Source organism: Microtus ochrogaster, unplaced genomic scaffold (assembly GCF_000317375.1).
Source record: "Microtus ochrogaster isolate Prairie Vole_2 unplaced genomic scaffold, MicOch1.0 UNK173, whole genome shotgun sequence".
Lineage (NCBI taxonomy): Eukaryota > Metazoa > Chordata > Mammalia > Rodentia > Cricetidae > Microtus > Microtus ochrogaster.
In genome coordinates, this window is record NW_004949271.1 from 138,655 (window position 1) to 158,728 (window position 20,074).

Consider the following 20,074-nt stretch of genomic DNA (forward strand, 5'->3'; position numbering starts at 1 on the left):
AAATATTGATATTGAACTAAAGGAAGATTGATGAGACATATTTCTTCATATAACTTTTGATTTAATAAATAAGGCAGGTGAGAAATAGTGTCTTAATTACTTTCTTAACCTAAAGAACCAAACAATGAAGTGCCACTTAATGGAAGGATTGAAATTCAGAAATAGGTGTTAGTTTAGTACTGCATGCATATTTGAGAGGAACCCTAAGTTCAAGTAGGGACTTGAACAACAGACAGTTTCAACTGATTAAAGTCAATGTTGCATCTCATTTGTGTTTGTGTACTCAGAAAGTAGCACCGTAATGGTGGATAAATGAATGTCATACAGGTGGAAACTGCATTGTGGGATGCCTTTCGAATGAATGAGCCAGCCACAGTGAACAACTACATAGCTCCTCTAGGGGGCAATGCATTTTTTTATTTTTATATGTTTAGCAAAAAGTCACCTTCCTACAAAAAGAAATCAACAGAATGAGTAAGGAAGCAGTTGTGCAGTGGGGAGGAAAGATGAGTGTGACCTTGAGGTTTTAGTGCCTTTTCTCAGAAAAAAAGACCATTGCTTAAGGATGTGGACGCTTCTACTACTTTTCCTGGGCCAAGGTAAGAATTTTGTCCTAAACAAAGCCTTGAGTCAATGTTAATGTTGAATTGAGATATGAGGGTACTTTCCTGCACCAAAGCAGACTATATAAACCAGAGGTTAAAGATTCCCTACATCTGGAAACTCTGTCAGAGAGTGTTGGTAAAAGGGAGGGGCATGCTACATGCCTTGGGGAGTAGGGTAATACCAGAGGAGATAAAGCAGAAATCTTTGTCCAGATGAGTCTGACTCAAAACTTGTTTGCCTTCATGGATTTCTGTCTCTCTAAAACTAGGCTCTGTGTTCAGTGTCCTCGTCTACCAAAAGCCCCAAAGGGTCATCTGTCAAAGTGGAACCTCGCTGAAAATCCAGTGTGTGCTTGACAGTCAAGTTGCTGGGATGTTCTGGTACAGACAGATCCCAGGACAGAGCTTGGTGTTCATGGCAGCTGCAAATGAAGGCTCAGATGCCACATATGAGAACGAATTCAACAAGGACAAGTTTCCTATCAGCCGCCCAAGCCTAACATTCTCCACGTTGACAGTGAGCAATGCGAGGCCTGAAGACAGCAGCTTCTATTTCTGCAGTGCTGGAGACACAGTGCTGGTTACAAGTGAGAGATCTCAGCAAGAACCCCATCTCCTTCCACCCAGCTCTACTGAGATGAGCCTAAGGACCCTGCCAATGTACTCAGCATGAAAACCACAGCTTCTGAGTGACAGTTGTCTGTGGGCACCATGGATGGGAACGGAAGGTGAGGAAGGAGAGGAGAGAGAACCTTTAGGACTCACTGGAGAGTTCATAAGAGACTCAGAGCAAATTTCCACCTAGAAATATACTTACAAATACTCTGTTAACACAAATACAATCTGTCTGAAGTAACAAAGCCAAAAATCACTTCTTAACTGTTTATCTCATTAATATATTTGTTTATTTCTTCTGTATTTTATCTCACATGATTGGGTATAGCATTTTGTATTAATGTTTGCTGACTGATGTTGTTAAATAGGATCATAAAGTTGTCCCAACGTGACACATGAATGTTAGATCAGTGCAGAATTTGCAAAATTTCAGGAGCCTGCTCCATGGTGAGCTCTGGAGTATCCCAAGAGGTCTGATTCACATTGGCCTTTCTCCTTTAATAATTGTCAGTGTGTTATTACCACCACAAAGGAAGAGGCACAGTGCTCAGTCCTTCCTTTGGATGTACTCCACTTGGCAGTACTATTCTTCTCTGTTTGTGACATAACGTGCAAATCTAAGATGGTGCTTACAAGGTGAAATAGTGAATAAACCTATGATGAAAGCTTCCTGCTGCTAGAGCACAGGCCAACCGGACCCCGATTTTCTTAAGCATCTATTGCCAGAGACAGGTTGATCTCTTAGTTTGAGACCGGCCTGCTGTACATAGTTCCAGCCCAGCCAAGCATACATTGTAAGGCCACATCTAAAAGAAAATAAAAAAGAATCATTATTAGACAAATGTGGTGGTATAGCCTGTAATCCAAAACCCAAGGAGCTTGCGAGTATGGGAGGATTTAGACTTCAAGTCCAATCTAGACTACACAGTCCAGTCTCAAAAATGAAAAAGGCACAAGGACAAAAAAATTTAAAGGGCCTGTAGTAAATAGAGTCTTGTCTAGACCCCTCTATCAGATATATTTTATAAAAGGAAACTAGGAAGAAAATTCACTGTGTTCTGGTGGTCACTTTAGGTCTGAGACCTAGGCTGTGTTTTATGACTTGCTTGCCTTCTCTGATATAGAACACTCATAAGGACATGTTATATTGAGTTATATTGTTTATAGATAAGCAGTTATGGGTAGTAGAGGACTGAGATTTACATCTCAGGTATGATACCTAGGATGCAAGGAACCTTACCTGCACATACTTCACTTGTACCAAACTGAGGGAGCCTAGAATATATCCCTCTCCGTGTTGTATGCAAATTCCATGCCAGGCTTCAGTGCTGAAGGAGATTGTGATTTTAGAGAGAGACATCTCTTACTATGTTGATGTTCTATTATTCTATAGAATTCATTTCCATATTCAGAGGGTTCTGACTGTTCACTCTGTTTGACCTCAAATTATCATTTTTTTCCACCTAAGATGTTACCAGAATGAACAAATACAGAACAGAAAATAAGACAAATTTGCAGAACCTACATGGCAGTTCACAACTGTCTGCAATTCTAGTTCCAAAGGTTCTGATTTCTGCTTCTGACTTCTGCAGGTACTGCATACACACATGTGATGCTCATATATGCATATAGATGAAACACCCATGCTTAGAAAAAAGGGGGAGATGATGGGGAAACCTTGTTAGCCAATTGTCTTTAAGAGGCAGATTCAAGTTAAGGCTTGACTTTCTGGGACTCAGAGAGAAAAACGTGTGCACAGACCAGGTGTCCTCTTTCTGTGTGGTTCTGCGGCAACTGAGCAGAGCCTGTACTTTCTGTTCCTATGATGTGAAGTTCTCCTGATAATAAATAAAATATACTTGTTTATCCTTTAAGCTAGCCTTGTTATATCACGAATCAAGTTAGCTTCTACACATAATTTTAATTTAATTTTCAAATTTTGGCTCACAGAGCTATAAGCTTTCTTTTAAGAACTGTGTTTGGTTTACTAAAGAAATCATTCAGGTAAATTTCATTTTAAAATTTCCTCCTAGGAATATTTCAATTACCTCCATTATTTCCTCTATGAACAGGTGGCCATTCAAACATTTTTCATTAAATTTCTATGTAGTTATATTGTGTATCTTTTTCATTGTTTCTAATTTTGTTTTGTTCTCAAAGAATACAGAAAACTAAAAAAAAAAAGAATACAGAAAACTTTTTTATTTGTGATGATTAGTGTTATAGTACAAGATGTGATGTGTTTTGGAGAAAGCTTCAGGCATTGATGAGAAAAGTGGCCACTTAATATCTACTTAGTCTATGTAGCATGTGAACTTTGAAGTGTGTGAAATTTCTACTTGAATGGCATAGGCACTAAGAGAATGGAATATTGTAGCCACTCACTGTCACATTTGTCCTTTTATACCAAACAGATAGATACTTTTATGAAATTGAACTCACAAATGATAAGTGTCTTTATATTTACAATTGTTTTATATTTATTATGTATTGTCTATTTTATTACTATGTAGTGATGTAATTTATCTGTTCTTATAAAATTTTCATTGATGTCTACTTTGAAAGATATTTGTGTAACTGCTTCTGCTTGTTTCTAGTGTCCATTCCTTGATACACACTTTCCCACCCTTTTACTTCTAGTTTCTGTTTGTCTTTGCCAATTAGGTGTGTTTCTTTAGTACAAATACAAATTACCATTCTATCACTTTGAGTGGATAGTTAAGACCATTTACCCTATGATCTGTTATCTGAGGCTGTAAGTTCATTCCCGGCTCCCCAGACTTAAAATAACCACACAGAAATTGTATTAATTAAATCACTGCTTGGTCAATAGCTTGAGTATTTCTCACTAGCTCTTTTATCTTAAATTAACCCATCTCTATTAATCTGTGCATCACCACGAGGTCTTGACCAAGTGACAAAGATTCAGCAGGCTCTGGTGGAGGCATCTGTCTTCTGTGGCAGCTACATGGCTTCTTTTCAATTCACCTATTCTCTCTCTACATCTTTCCCAGCCCTGCTATGTTCTGTTAAACCACTTGCCAAAACCATCTTTATTCATTAATCAATAAAATCAACTCATATACAGATGGACTGTAGTAATAAGAGCAGCAGGGCTATGTCCCCAGCACCCCGGCTGCCTGGCTAGCTTATGCCCCGAAGTAATTACATGGACACTGTATTCATTTAAACACTGCTCAGCCCATTTCTATCTAGCCTCTTCTCGGCTAACTCTCGCACCTGGACTAGGCCATTTCTAGTGTAGCCCACGAGGTGGCTTACCAGGGAGATTCTAGCCTACGTCCATCCTGGGTCGGAGCTTCATCGCGTGTGCCTCAAAGAGCAGAGCTCTCGCGTCTGCCCTGGAGATGGGAGCATGTCGTCTCTGCTCCAGAGCAGAGCTGTTGAGTCTGAGCTCACTTCCTCTTCCTCCCAGCATTCTGTTCTGTTTACTCCTCCCACCTATGTTTTAACCTATGAGGGCCAGCCAAGCAGTTTCTTTATTACTTAACCAATGAAATCAACAGATTAATATACGACACTCCCACATCAATGGACTTTTCACATCATTTCCCCTTTTTTTGTTTACATGAAAAGGAAGGTTTTAACTTTAACATAGTAAAATTACATATAACATAACAGGCATAAAGCAAGAATTACAGTTATAATATTTATATCTACTTTATCTTTTATCATAACTAAGTAAAAGTATATAGCTGTCTATTCCTCAACTCTATCTAAGATCCCAGAAGGATGTAATATTACCTAAGTTAAGAAGAAGTCCATTGTATGCAACTTCCAAAACTCTAGAAATGACAGAGACATCTCACTTCCTGTATAGTCACCCAGGGCAATAGTATCCAGCAGACTTTCCCATGAAGCAGGAAATTTCAAAGATAATTCCACCTATATTGGCAGTTTGTCAGTCACTTTCTTCTGTGTCCTGTAGAATGTCTTGCAGACTCGTTCATGAAGCAAGAATCTTGAAGGTTTGTCTCACCTTTAGGCAAGTTCAGCAGTCATTTTTCTGAGGGTCCTGCATGTCCAATTCATACAGCATAACATCAAACAGTCCAAGCAAGAGCAGCTTCTTGCCCAAATGGCTAACCAAGTTCATAAGAAACCTCTTTGATGTCTGTTATCCTTTTGAAATAGATTAGTGCTGCCAGGAACAGATGTGTCTCATTGTTGACAAAAGTCTTAAATAAGTTCTTAAAACATTTTAAATGCCACATTCTGTGACCTAAAATTTTTATCAATAGAGCAAGATTCATACCAATGCAAAGTATTCATATCTATAACATATCCCCCCTTAAATATAAACAAACATTTTAAAACAACCATTTAGGGAATTTGTGCATAGTTTTCTAGACTACTTCCTGCTGATTGGAAATGCTATTAATCAGGTCTGTCATGGGGTATCCTGTGTCCATCTCAGCCAGCAGTCCTGAAGCTGTCATGGATGTTAGACCATCTGGACCATCATTTTAGGGAGTCTTTTTTGATCAAACCACATTAGTCTGGAAGGAATCCTTAGATTCTCATCCTCTGTGGAAACAAAAGTAGAACTTCTTTTTCAAAGCAGTATATCCTTAGACCCAAATTTTTAAGTCAGATACCTTTAAAATATATATGTTGGTTTAGCTTAGCAGCACATACAGTGAAATGTCTCTTTGTACTTGGCTTATTCACAGTCAAAAAATTAAAAAAAACACAATAATATACATAATCCAGACATTCTGTGTATATTCCATATTTATGTGGCTTATTTTTCTTACTTTGTGACTGTCTGTACTCTGTCTCTTTGAAGATTTTGTGTTATGTTTAAAAACAATTTGCTTCTTTTTATAACGGTCTATGCTCCCCCCCCAAGCCTAAACACATTTATCCTATACTCTGATCCATTTAGAGGTCTTATCCATCCGAATTTGTCCTTATTGCATATCTGTAATAATTTTCAGAACAGGAGTGCATTTACAGTGGTAAGCAGCTACCATTAACTTTGTTATAGACTTTAGGGTTTCTGCTGAGAGATTGGGGATAATTATGTTTATGTATTTTGGCAAATTCTTATTACTATGTCAAATATTCTTTCTTTTATCGGTAGTCTTAGTAATTTTAACTATAATTTAAAATAGAACATTTTCCTTTGTAATGCCTTTTGTAGTTGAATATCCATTTAGTTTCTAGATTTGGAAAATTTTTGGTAATAATTCCACAAAGTAGGTTATCTTTTACTTTGATTGGTATCTCAAAATCTAAGGTACCCCTGTGGATTCTTAGATTTTATCTTTTGATCATTCCCCAAATTCCTAAAGTTTGTGTTCATGTTCTGTTTTCTTGTCTTTCATTTCTCTCTGAATATAAATTTCCCTCATCTTTGTGTTCAAGACCTTATTGATTTTTGTTTGTTTGTTTCTAGATTCATCCATTATATCAGCCTTTCTTTTCATAGTGCTTCTATTAGATTTTTTGAGCTGTCCCATTCCAAAATATCTTAGCCACATTTTGGATCATAATCTTGCTAAATCTGTTGCTTAAGCTCATGAAGCAAAGGTCTTACCTCACCTTTTTTTTTCTTTTTCAGTTTTATCTTTGATCACAGCTAATTTTATAAATGAAGTAGTTGAAGGCCCCATCAATATTCGAATCATTTTGTTGGAAGAGAATTTATTCATTGAGGAGTTGAAAACTTTTAGAAGAATTAAATTCTTACCTTCTTCATATAATTTTGGGTTTTACATTGTTATTTATTGTTGTGATTTTTCTGGTGTTATTTCTCAGAGAAATACTCTTCTGAATGTTTAGATCACAACTATTACTCTTAGAAAAGAAAGCCACTGCTAATAACAAAAACAGTCATCAACAGCCAGAGTTTTTGTTTCATGACACTCCACTGGAGATATCAAGTCCATGATCAGTGTTTGAAAACAAAGTAACTATGACAGTTATTTAAAATCAAAAAATATATACATACTTAAACTGAAATTCTTCATAATTAAGTAATAAAAAAGTAGATTGCCTTGAAAAAGGAAACATATAGAAGAAAACAAAGAGTAGAAAAAAATATGGGATAAACCTGTAAGAAGTGACACTGTTGTTGGAAAGATGGACCATTAGTTAAGTGTGCTAGATGTTCTTGCAGAAGACCTGTGTCCAGTTTCCAGCACCCACATTGGCAGCTCACAACTTCCTGGAATTACAGCTTCAGGGAATCTATTGCCCTATCTGTTTTTGTGGACAGTTGCTTTCCTGAATTATAGCATAATTCATTCAGGCTCAAACATATACACATAAACAAAAGCAAAAAAAATATGAAGAAGTAATACTGAGGGAGAGTATAAAATGTACCGAGAAGAAAGCACGAAATGAAATATATCTTTCTTACAGGAATTAGGATGTATCTATCTTCTCAAGCTTGATATCTACAGCTTCCCTTGTCAGGAGGTGGAGTGGGGCAAAGCCTTTATACATTTATATCCATAACATCCAAATAAACTAAACCAGAAAGGATTGAAGACTGAGTCTCATCTCTTCCCAGCCAGAATGAATGCATGTGGAGGAGTCACGCACAAATCGTTCCCACCAAGCCACCTTAATAATGTACACATGTTTTAATGTCTCCTTCCACTACAGCATCCTCTTCTCCCACCAAAGTATTCTATGTATGTTTTGTGTGAGAAATTTTTGGACATAAGTTGTTTTTGTTGATCTCTGTGCCACCCTGACAATGTTCATTGTATTCAAGCTGAACTGTTGTGTAGTATGAATCTTTGATTGATTCTTATACGGCCTGGACTCACAGTTCTTTGCTTTAGTACTTCCCTCCCAACTTGTATTAACACAAGGATGAGCCTTCATCTCTCAAGCTAGTTCAAAATTTAGTTCCACTGGTGTGTTACCCTTAGCTTATCTCATGGGCCTGGTGGCACCTTTCACACAAGAAGATATGATGCTTCTGTTAATTAGAGGTCATGTATCCATCAGTTTCCAGTGCTCATACTGATTCTCAAGATGTTCCCATGATTATATAGAGAAGATGGGTGAAATCTGGGGATTTAGATTTTTAAAACCTATTGTCCTACCCACTCTCCAGCTGAGAAGTGTTACTGCATGTCATCTCCTAAGGCCATACCCCTACATACATGAGCAACCTGTGCACTGCCAATGCATTATCACTGCTACCTGTCTACTCTGTGGTATACAGATCTCTGACCTTAAACATCAGTTTGGTAAATCACAGGTTGATATGACCATTTCATTTCAACATTAAAAACTAAACTTTATTAATGAAGTTGATTTAGTATAAAGTTGCTTCTCTTTCTATTGGTTATTTTAATTACATGCATTCCAGATTATTAAAATGAGATGTTGTGAAATCACCCAGTTGCAATAAAACCAGATCACATGACAATTTGTTCTATTAACCTAATAATATTTCATAAAAATTATTGCATTCAAATGTTACTTTTACATTTATGAATGTGTTTTACTGTGTTGAGCACCTTAGTTCATATCTTCATGTTTTTATAAGCAAAACCAATGGAAAGGTAATGATTTACATGCTGGATGACAGAATTATTTTATTTTAAAGCAATCTGAGTGTATGTGTTGGTTAGTTGTTAAAACTCGAGGTAGAATAAGGAAGCCTTCTTTATTCTTCTTCTTCATAGTTACTTCTTATATAAGAGTTTATTTACTATCATCCCCCCAAAGATAACTTCCCTGTCTATTCAACGTGAAAAACCATATGATGTTGATGTTTTACTCTGCTTTAAGAACACTTGGCAACTATTTTTTAAACAAAGTATGTACATTTAGATAGATAGATAGATAGATAGATAGATGATAGATAGATAGATAGATAGAATTATACTTATTTATTTTATGACTTTAGTCACATGTACATATATAAGTTCAATTAAAACAAGGCCCTATTTTTCTTCTTCATCTGTGTTCACTTTAATCATAGAAGTATGGAAATAAACCAGGAATTCAGTAAATATTTGTTAAGTAAATATCTCCTATGTAAAAGGAAAATTTGTCAAGCAATGGTAGATTTCTTCACACAAAAATAACTGTACATGTTCACCTGAGGTTAGATAATCTAAGGCAATAAAACATTAGACAGGCATGGGCACATAGCTAAACCCAGCATTAGTACCCAAGAGCTGAGGTAGGATAATTGTGACTATGAGTATACCAGGGATGCTTAGAGACTCTGTTTCCAAATAAATAAAAAAATTAGCAAGGTTGTTCTAAAAGGGAAGTTCTAAAAGATATTTATTTGAACAAAGCTACATATTTGATTAAGGCTAGCAAAGTGTATGTACGCACTTCCCCTCTGCTGGCCTTCCCAAGATTGTGAAAGAGAGCAGATGTGACGGCTTTGGCCAGGCAATGCCGAAACCAGCTCCAGCACAATGATTTTAATATACAAGGTTTTCTTGTTGGCATTGTACTAGTGCCTGGGCAGATGGACAATTCTATGTGGCTTGGAAATCTTTACAGGATTTTTCTAGTCTTGTCCACCTAGATGAGATGAATTTACCATCTCTTGGTCTTCCAAATGTATGGCACAATCCATACAGTTTATGAACAAAGTCAAGGGAAGGAAGCTGCTGACAGGTGATATAATCTGAATCTAATATGACATATTATGATATAAACTTAATGTATTAAACTTTGCATTTTGTGGAAGTCACAGATGCTTCCGTAATAATAGTTCACCTAATGACAGCTTCTGGACCCTCCACTGGATTTTCCAAGCTTACTCTTCATTAGTCTCAATTCACCTAAGCAGTTCCAGTAAGCCCAGAAAGTGAATAGAAAAAGTGACAGTTGTATAAAAATGAACACTCACAAATACATTTTACCAGGTAGAAAATCTTTAATAGTCAGAGCACTGTAACTGTTAATCCTTCATCTTTGACTCTCCATGATGAATGGTGATGAGTAAGAAGTTCAAAATGCAAATTGCACGCCATCAATATGCAACATTTGTATTGGTCTTGAGTTCAAGATGGAAAACAGGGACAGGAAATAAGGGCAGGAGGTATGAGGGTGTGTATTAGTCACACTTATCACTGTGACTGAACACCTAATATGAGTTTCTTAAAAGAAGGATTTATTTATTTTGGATCACAGATTCAGAGTTCCCATTTCATAGTCTCTGGCTCTGCTGCTTCTGTGCCTATGGTAAGGCTGAACCTCAATTTTTTACTATGAAGAGAAAGCACAGACCCAGTGGGAGATGGGACCTAGGCAAGACAGGACAAGACAGTGATGTACTATCTTCTACAGAGAGGTTCCATATTCTACTTTTTCTAGACCACTCCTAAATAACATCACCAGGAGTATACAATATCTTCCACAATGAGTTTTTGTGAGATATTTCATAGTCAAACCATAATGTTTCAAATCCTGGCCTTCAGTGACTAATGCGCGTCTTATTATTCAAAGGCATCCAATGAATCTCAAAGTATCCTAATTGTTACAATGTTTCAAAGTCCCAAGACAAGTATGTCCTCTGAGACTCAAGATATTCTTTTCTATGAGACCTAATGCAGTACAAAACTAAAACTATATATTACTCACACATAAAAACACATAATATACATTTTCATTTTAGGAAGATAATGGGAAAGGAATGTAATAAAGCAAGGACAAGATATAGAAAGCCACATAGTAAATCTAGTTCCATTTGGGCCTTAGCATCCCATTCTTTCTCGTTGCAGCTCACATGACCTCTCTGTTAATATAACTCTCTCACTTCCCCCAGCTTTCCTTAAATACATTCTGTATTCATGGCATCTGTAGCTTATAGGGCTACCTGGGATGTCTATATCCACATTTGTGTATATCGTACTTTCTCCTTGAGTGTCTCTCTTTATCTCAACCCTTATTCTTAAACCTATATTAAAATAACTGTAATAAATTCTACACCTCTGTTTCAAACTGACTAAGTGCAATTAATTCCATTGAGGTTTATAAATTATTATAGGAACTCCTCAAGCTGATGATAGTTACATTATGAAGCAATATCTCTATCCCTTCCATTTATATCAGCTAGGGCAATTGTTCTCAACTTGTGGGTCGAGACCCCCTTGGCCCACCACTATCTCCAAAAATCCTTACATTACAGTTCATAACAAACACACAAAATTACAGTTATGGATTATCAACCAAAATAATGTTATGGTTGGGGAACTGTGTTAAAGGGTCACAGCATTAGGAAGGTTGAGAACCACTAGGGACTCCTAGAATCAGTTATAATAAGTCACCTGGGTTTAGTAGTCTGGGGTGTCAGATTTTATCTTTCAAGACTTAAAATAGATCCTTTCTGTCTTTGAAAGTTTTAAGTGATAATTCTACTGTTGGTCTGATGGGCTCACCTTTCTATGTGATTTGGTTTTTCTAGATCACTACCTTCAACACACTTTCTGCTTTTTATATTATCTAGTGTTTTGGGTATACTATAATGAGGTGAAATTCTTTCCAAGTCTTATCTTCTTGCTGAACTAAATACATCCTGTTTCTGTAATATTTAGTCATCCCTGGGAAATATTGTGAATCTTTTGAAAATATTTTCAATGCTTTTAGATAGATATTCTTTTTCTTTGCCCAGTAACCTCTATATTTTATCTTTTTATCGAGAATCACGTGAGAATTCACATTGCTCCTCCTTTTACCTTTGTCCCTGTTGGAATTTTCTTTTTTATTCTTTTTGTGACTTTTTTTATTTGGAAAAATAGTTCTGCTTCATTCACATTGTTGTGTTTCCAGATGGCCACTTTCCTGCCAAGTGGTGGGTTGCTATGGTGGTTACTATGCTCCCGCATTGATGGGCACTTAGGTTGTTTACAGCTTCTGGTTGTTACTCATCAAGCTGATCTGGGTATTTGCATCTTGGTCTTCAAGGGGATGTAGCTGTCATCTGTGACTCTCTAGAAAGGATGGTTGGACCATCTGGCTGGTACCTGCTTATCTTTGTAAGAAATCACCAAAGTGCTTCTCAAAGCAGTCGTATTATTTTATAGTGTCGACAGCAGTCCACGAGAGTTAGGAATCCTCTCTGCCTTTGTCAGAGGCTGATATGAGCGAGTCTGGAACTCTGGTTAGTCTCGTAGATGTGTTGCGGTTTTTCACTGTGATTTGACTAATGATGACTAATTTTAAACGTCAGCCCAGTTGCACATCTGTTACTCTTAATAGATCCTCTGTGAGACAGGGTTTCTTTGTGTAGCACTGGCTATCCTAGAACTAGCTCTGTAGACCAGGCAGGACTTGAACTCACAGAGATCCCCCTGCCTCTCCTTCCTGTTGGAATTTTCTAATTCATCTACTTTGTCTTCGAGCCCAGATATTCTGTCCTCTCCTAGATCGATTCCACTAATGAGGCTTTCCATGTAGCTTTCCAATTGATTATGCTTTTTCCTTTCCAGAATTTCAGATTGTATTTTCTTCAGTATTTTTTATACTTTTTAAATCCTGTCTTTATTATCTTACATCTCTTTCCAGTCTCTGTTCAGTTGTTTGTATACTCATTTCGGGGCTTATTTTCTTCCTTGTCTTCCTTAAACTTACTTCTAATCATAGAAATTGTTCTTCTGAGTTCTCTGTCTGGGATTTTATCTGATTTACTTACTTTGGATGTTATTACTGTAGAATCAGTTTAATTTTGAATTAATCATGTCTTTTCTTTTTCTTGTATTACAGAATAGGGATGTACACATCTGGAGTTATTCTTTCAGCAGCGATGTTCCTTTAGCAGAGGTATTTGAAATGTTCAAGTGTGACCTAGATGTGGTAGAGTTGAGATACAAAGTACATATTATTTTGGGTGGAAACTGGATATGTAGCTCACCAATTAAGAGCATGGACTGTTCTTCCAGAAGACACAGATTCCATTCATAACACTCACATGATAACTTAAACTATCTGTAACTCTAGTCCTAGGGAAGCACATTGTGCACAGACATACATGCATATATGCAAACAAAAACCTATATAAATAAAATAATACATGTTTTAAAATATTGTTGATAATTAGCATATAAATTCCTTGCTGTAGCAATATCTCCAATTTTATTACAAGCATTTCCTTTTTTCTTCCCATCATATATTAACTAACTGTTACAAATAATGGTTTCCATTATGATATTTATACACATGTATACATTGTGGGGTCTTTTTTCCAGTTTTTCCTCTTCCCATATCTGTTGTTAACCCTTCCTCAGAATAGACCCTACTGTAATTTTCTGTCATTTTTTTTAAATATCTAGTATCTGTATAAGAGAGAAAATTGGAGTATTTGTCTTCGTGAGTCTGGCCTATTTTTGTAATATGATGATTTTCAGTTTGACTAATTTTCCTGCAAATGATACAATTTCATTCTTTTCTATGAATGAGTAACACATTGTTGTGTATACATACTCATTTCCTTTATTAGTCTATTAATGATAGCCTTGGTTATTATTAATGCTACCACAGTAAGCAATAAGTATTCAAGTACTTCAATTGCCTGCTGACTATGTTTTTTTTTAACCAGTTATATTTATTATTTATTTATTTAAAATTTCCTCCTCCTTCCATCCTCCCATTTCCCTCCCCCTCCCCCACTCCCCATTACCCTGCTCTCCAGTCCTAAGAAGAAGTCAGGGTGCCCTGCCTTGTGGGAAGTTCAAGACCCTCCCTTCCATCCTAGGAAGGTGTGCATCCAAACAGACTAGCTCCCCAAAAGCCAGTACATGCAGTAGAATCAAAAATCCAGTGTCATTATCATTGGCTTCTTAGTCCGCCCTCGTTGTCAGCCACATTCAGACAGTCCGGTTTGATCACATGCTCATTCAGATCCAGTCCAGCTGGCCTTGGTGAGCTCCCACTAGATCAGTTCCACAGTCTCCATGGGTGGTCGTACCCCTGTGGTCTGACTATGCTTTAATCAGGCATATACCTGAAGTTTTAATCTAATTAATCTTAATCAATTAAAACCAGAGGTCAGATATCAGGGTAAAAACCAGGTAAATAAGAGAACTGGGAGAAGGTGGCAATTGCTTCCTGACTTTCTCTGTTCCTCCATCCAAAAGGGCACAATTATTCTTTTCACCCCACCTTATCACTTCCTGTCTCTCTGTATAGTACTCCAGACCTCCATGGTTAATGAGTGACTAGCTCTGCTCTCTGACTCCCAACAAGCTTTATTTGTCAGAACACAAAATATCAATCAACATTTCCCCCTTTTTGTATAAATAAAAAGCAAAGGTTTTAACTAACATAGAAAAAATATATACAATAAGTAAGACAACTATATACAAATAATTACAGGCACAAATTACATTAACAATGTCCAGCACATTGTCAATCTCAGAGAAATTGCTCCGTTATCTATCCTATCTTAGTAAGTCCAAAGTGCTGTACCTATTTCACTTCTATCCTAACATGTATGACCAACCCAAAACTATTTTTTATGTCTTTCAAACTTCTACACTTTGCCTCCTTTGTAAATTTCTTTTTTGACTTTGGTAACAAATAAAACTATAACTATAGCTATCTAGTCTTTAACTCCATTAGAGACATGAAAAAGAAATATTGCCTGAATAAATAAGAAGTTTAGAGCAAACAACTTCCAAAATTATGAAATTACTGAAACATTTGGCTTCCCAGAAAATCATCAAGTTTCCTCTGTGACATAAGGGCATCCATCTTCAGTCTGCAGGCCTAGAATATTGGGCACTGAAAATATTGAAGGACTGTCCTATCTTGTCCTGACAAAAATTGGTAGTTGCTTTCTTTTGTGTCCTGCTTTTCCAATTTGAACAGCATACTGTCAACTGTTGAGGCAAGAGCAGTTTCCTGTCCAGTGGCTACCTTTTGCTGCAAAGAAAGAAAACTCCATATGGAGTTTCACTGAGGCCCATTATCTTTTCTGAAGTAGACTGGTACTGCTAGGAATAGACATGCCTCGCTGTCATTAAAAATATAATAGCTCTGCCCTCTGACCCCAAGCAAGCTTTATTTGTCAAAAAAACCCAAAATATCACACAACCTATTAGCAATATCACAGGTTTGTATAGTAGTTCTGTTTTTAATTTTTTTAAGAAATATCTGTCTTGATTTCCATAGTGGTTGTACAAATTTATACTCTCTCAGTACCAGTACTTAACAATAGCCCCTATGATTCTTACTATTGTTAGAATTTTTTATTGTTGATGACAACCAATATGACTGAAGTGACATAGGATTTTAACGAATCTTTTATTTGCTTTTTATTTAAAACTAATAATGGTGAGGATTTGCAAATATTTATTTGTCATTTGTACTTTTATCTTTTAAGAATTCCTTTCAGTGCCCATACTTAATTTGATGACTTGAGTTTTAATGCATTATTTTTAAGTTTATTTAATCAATTTTACATGTTAAGTGTCTCTAAGATATGTACTTTTTCTCTTTCTGAAGGTTAGCTTTTTCAAAAATTTATTTTTCTTGGACAGAAACTTTTAATTTCATGCAGTCCCATTTCATTTTTCTTGCTATTGACTCCTTGGATATTGAATCTGATAATCAATGTAATCAAAATATCAAAATACTGTAGATATTCCTTGTGTAGACCAATGTACCATAGTGCTTTTCTTACGTTTTTATTCAGAAGTTTTGGTCTTAAGCTAATGTATTTTAAACATTTTGGATTTTTTTGTGAAGGGGGAGAGGTGCATATTTTCATTTCTTTTTCTTTATATATATTATTTTGTTTTCTCTTTGAGAAATTCATATGTGAACACATTACTCCTGCCTTTCTCCCTCCAACTCTACTAATACTTCAAAATTCATGATCTTATTTTAAATTATATATGTGTGTATGTACATGTGAACATGTGCTGTGTTGGTGTATATAAAAACATGTATAAGCAACCTATCAAGTAAATTTAGCATTTGTACATGTATCCTTGGCTGGCCATTTAAAGCTAGAAAAATTAGGGAGTAGCTTGTCCTTGTAGGAAACAACTTATCCTTCTTTCCAAAGCCATTGACTACTGTAATTCTTCATCCAGATATTGGATCACATGGAATTTCACCCATCTATGTTAACATGTCAACTCATGTTGTCATAATGCTTATTTTTCTCAGACAACCATACAGTTGACATTACATGGGCTCATTTTTCCATGTCATGTCTAGAGGACATCACCTAGCAAGAGATGTCTAAGCTTTGGGTTTTTCTGTTCTTTTTAGGCAAATTTTTCCCGGCACTATTTGTGGAGAAAGTAGTCTTTTTATAAAGAGTGTGTTTTGGGCACCTTTGCAATGATCAGGCAGCTGTAGCTATGTGGGATATTTTGTAAGTTAATTAGTTTATTAAATTAATCTACATATCTGGGTTTTGTTGATACTAGAGTGTTTTTTTGTCAAAATTACTGTGTATTATGACTTGGATGTGTAGTGTAATTTAGACAGAATCTTTTTTCTACTCAAGATTACTTTGACCTTTCAAATAAGTGTAGTTTTATTTCACCTAATTCTTTAAAGGATATCATTAGAATTGTGATGGAGATTAAATTAACTGTGCCAATAAAATTTGGTAAAATAATTTTCCTTTAATTTCTTTATTTAATGTTCTATGATTGTCTTTTACCCTCATAGGTAGGCATTAATATTTTTTGTTGATAATATTGCATATGAGGGTTTCATTCTGTTTTTTATCAAGTTTATTATTGCTCTATGAAAAGGCTACTGAGATTTGTATACTGATTTTATCATACTGCTTGGTGGTAATGATCATGTCCATGAAATTTTTATAAAGTCCTTTATTTTTTATTAGGAATAAGATCATATCACCTTGCAAAACACAATAATTTATTCTTTACTTCGCTATTTCTATTCATTGAGCATATGCATATGACTAATTGAACTTAATGAGATAGCAAAAAAGAAAGTATAAAATTGGGAGAGAGGTAGGTTATGGGGAGTAGAGTACTATAAGGAAGAAATGTGGTTAAATGTGATCATATTTCATTGAATAAATATATTAAATTCTAAGAAGAAAAATAATTTTGCTTTTAATTATTTGAGATTATAATAATATTATAACATTTCTCATTTCCCTTTCTCCTTAAAATTCATGGTCTCTCCTTTCATTGCTATATGTGGCTATATACATATATGCATGTATATTCCTGACTGTAATCTGATCATAATGTTACTTTTATGTAGGTTGTCTGGGCTAACCATTTGGTACAGTCAAACAATTAGTGTGTTCTTCCCTTGGGAAGATCACTTCTCCCATTTCCTGCTTTCCTTGGGTAATTATAGCTTGTTATATAGTTTTGAGTCCTCATGTTTTTTCCTATCTACTTCAGCATGCCAACATGTCTAGTATTTGCACAGCTCTCATTTGCGCAGTAATATTGGTGAGGAATTAAGGGCATAGCTACTGACAATACTATAGGAAAATTTTACACAACAAATTCCGTCACCTTCAGGCTTTAGAGTCTTTCCTTCCTATCTTATGCAATGTTCTCAGAACCTTATGTATAATACTGTTTTGTACATATATCCACTGTGACTGGATTTCAAAGTACTGCGTTTTGATTGATTATAGCTTTCTGTAATGATCACTATTTGTTGCAGAGAATTTTCCTTGATTGGGGTGAAGACTATACTTACCTATAGGCATAAGGAGAAAATGTATTCTTAATCTGTTTACTCAACTACAGGAAAACAAGAAACACTCCATTCTGTAGCAAAATAGTCAGCGGGGGGGCGACGACTTAATTTTCAGAAGAAGAGGTGGTTCAGGTATCATCTATGAAGTCAGTTCTCTTCAGAGATATAGAGTCTTTATATCTGATATTGAGATAACAATTATCTGTTATCAGCCTCTTTCATGAGATGGCACCAAGTACATGCAAGGCAAGGCAACCAGATAGCTCTTGTCTGAGTGTACCAATCACGAATATGATTATCATGATTTATTTTACACTAGTTGTTTCATAAACTTAAAAACCTTAATTCCACATTGTAAAGCCCACCTGATCATCTAGAAATGCAGAATGTTATGATAAATATGAGGTTCATCAAAGAATATAGTCAAGTATAAAATACACACTGAGGAAATAACCCCTATTTCCAAAATTAAAATGCAATCATTGATATGCCAAATATTGAATGGGGACTAAGAGAATGTTTTAGAGAAAGATACAAAGGAATTCATATATTAGAATGAATAACACCAGGAACAGCGCAGACTTTCAAATGGAGTGTAAACAGCTGTTTTTGAGTATCTACCCTACTTATCTCAGTATAGAACATGAGAAAATAGTTATGATACACAATAGTCTTCTAAACTATGATCCCTTTTAGCCTGGAGAAAGCTGTCCTCAGGTCATAAAAAGGAGCACAAATATAAAATGACTGAAATCCAAGCTCTATCTATACAACACTACTGTGCCATATCCTTCAATACTGATTTACAGATAGGGTCATAGTGAGATCAATGGACGTCAACATCCCTCTGACTAAAATGGTATTCCATATTCATTGGGGATAATCCCATTGTGGTCACCTGGCTAGAATATACTGGATGTGGAAATACTAGAAGAAATATCTAACTTTTTCCTCCAAACCACTAGGCCTCTAAATAATTGTGACAAGAAAGCAAAATACAAATTTTACAATTGGATTTTCCAATATGACAGAAATGTTTCTTAGAATCCAAACTAAACATAATGATATCAACATATTCTGTAATCTGGACATGAGGCCCAAAATGTGTGTCTAGTGTTACACATGGAATAGCTGGGCCATGATAAAGTAAGGTTCTGAGACACAAGGCCAGGAAAATTTTAATTTGGTGTTCACATTGTGTCAAGGGAAAAAATGGCAATGTTTACCTTGTCCCCTAGGAACCCTTGGCTTTTAGCAGTAGCCTTTCACATGCCACCTGTGACAAGTTTGATACTTCACAAGAGTTTTCTTATCTTTTTGAAGCCTTGAGACCTTATGACAGCTTAGGATAGATTTCTGCAAAAAATTAAATCCATCTGAGTCAATGTACCTTACTTATTAATTAGAAATAATTCCTTTCTTCATACTTCATCATAACAGAGGGTTTTTTTTGAGATAAGGTTTGCCAAAAGAAAATAAGGTTCCAAACATAAGAAATGTAAAAACGTTTCTTAAATAAAATGAGGCTCGATACACAGGAAATGTAGTGCATGACTCTTGTGTGAAAGAAATGTCTTGAAATTCTATAAAATATTATAGAAATAAACTAGTACTTCACTCAGGCATGACCCCATGGCCCAATATATAACATTTAGCATATGGATGTGAGAGCTCAAAGTACTAATTCTGTTGTGTAGCTGAGCTAGTAATGCCAGGAGTGGATACAGAGATATTTAACTGGCCTCTCAAGGTTGTTTTCTCCAGTACATACTGGTAACCATTTCTTTCAACACCCTGCAATCCCAGTACATCAAAACCAATAACAAGACTCTGAACTCAGACTTTTTCACTCATTTAAGAACTTCTAAAACATATTTTCTCTATAATTTAGAGAATTTAGTCATGAAATTTGTTTGTTCTTGTCCCTCAACACTGACATTGGACTAATTAGAAAATAAACAGATCCTACAACAGTGTTCCTTAAGTTGTATGATAAATTAGATATAATCTGACATAGCAATTTTTTAATTGCAGTTTTTCTGGCAGGTTAGTTCTCAATAAATTTCAAGGCTGGTATTTGGTGTTTTTTTTTTTTAAGAACTCATTCAAGGATCTTCTAGATGAAAATTTATTTTGAACAGAAGTCAGACTGATCATCGTACAAGGCTTTTCTCATACCTCATTTGGAGAAT

The 20,074-nt window shown here is 35.7% G+C and overlaps 1 protein-coding gene and 1 gene segment (V, D, J or C); both read left to right on the plus strand.

Annotated features, from left to right (window-relative positions):
* Positions 1 to 541: 541 nt before the first annotated feature.
* Positions 542 to 1,278, plus strand: LOC101993320. The segment is given in 2 exon segments: positions 542 to 599; positions 875 to 1,278. Coding segments are annotated over 2 exon segments (438 nt in total).
* A 38-nt stretch (positions 1,279 to 1,316) lies between these two features.
* The window catches only part of LOC113455841 (trypsin-like), a 23,663-nt gene continuing 4,905 nt past the window's right edge, over positions 1,317 to 20,074 (plus strand). Inside the window, exons 1-3 of the mRNA XM_026778474.1 lie at positions 1,317 to 1,333; positions 5,170 to 5,209; positions 12,939 to 13,077. Of these exons, the coding sequence (XP_026634275.1) occupies positions 1,317 to 1,333; positions 5,170 to 5,209; positions 12,939 to 13,077 (196 nt within the window). The remainder of the gene's footprint in view (positions 1,334 to 5,169; positions 5,210 to 12,938; positions 13,078 to 20,074) is intronic.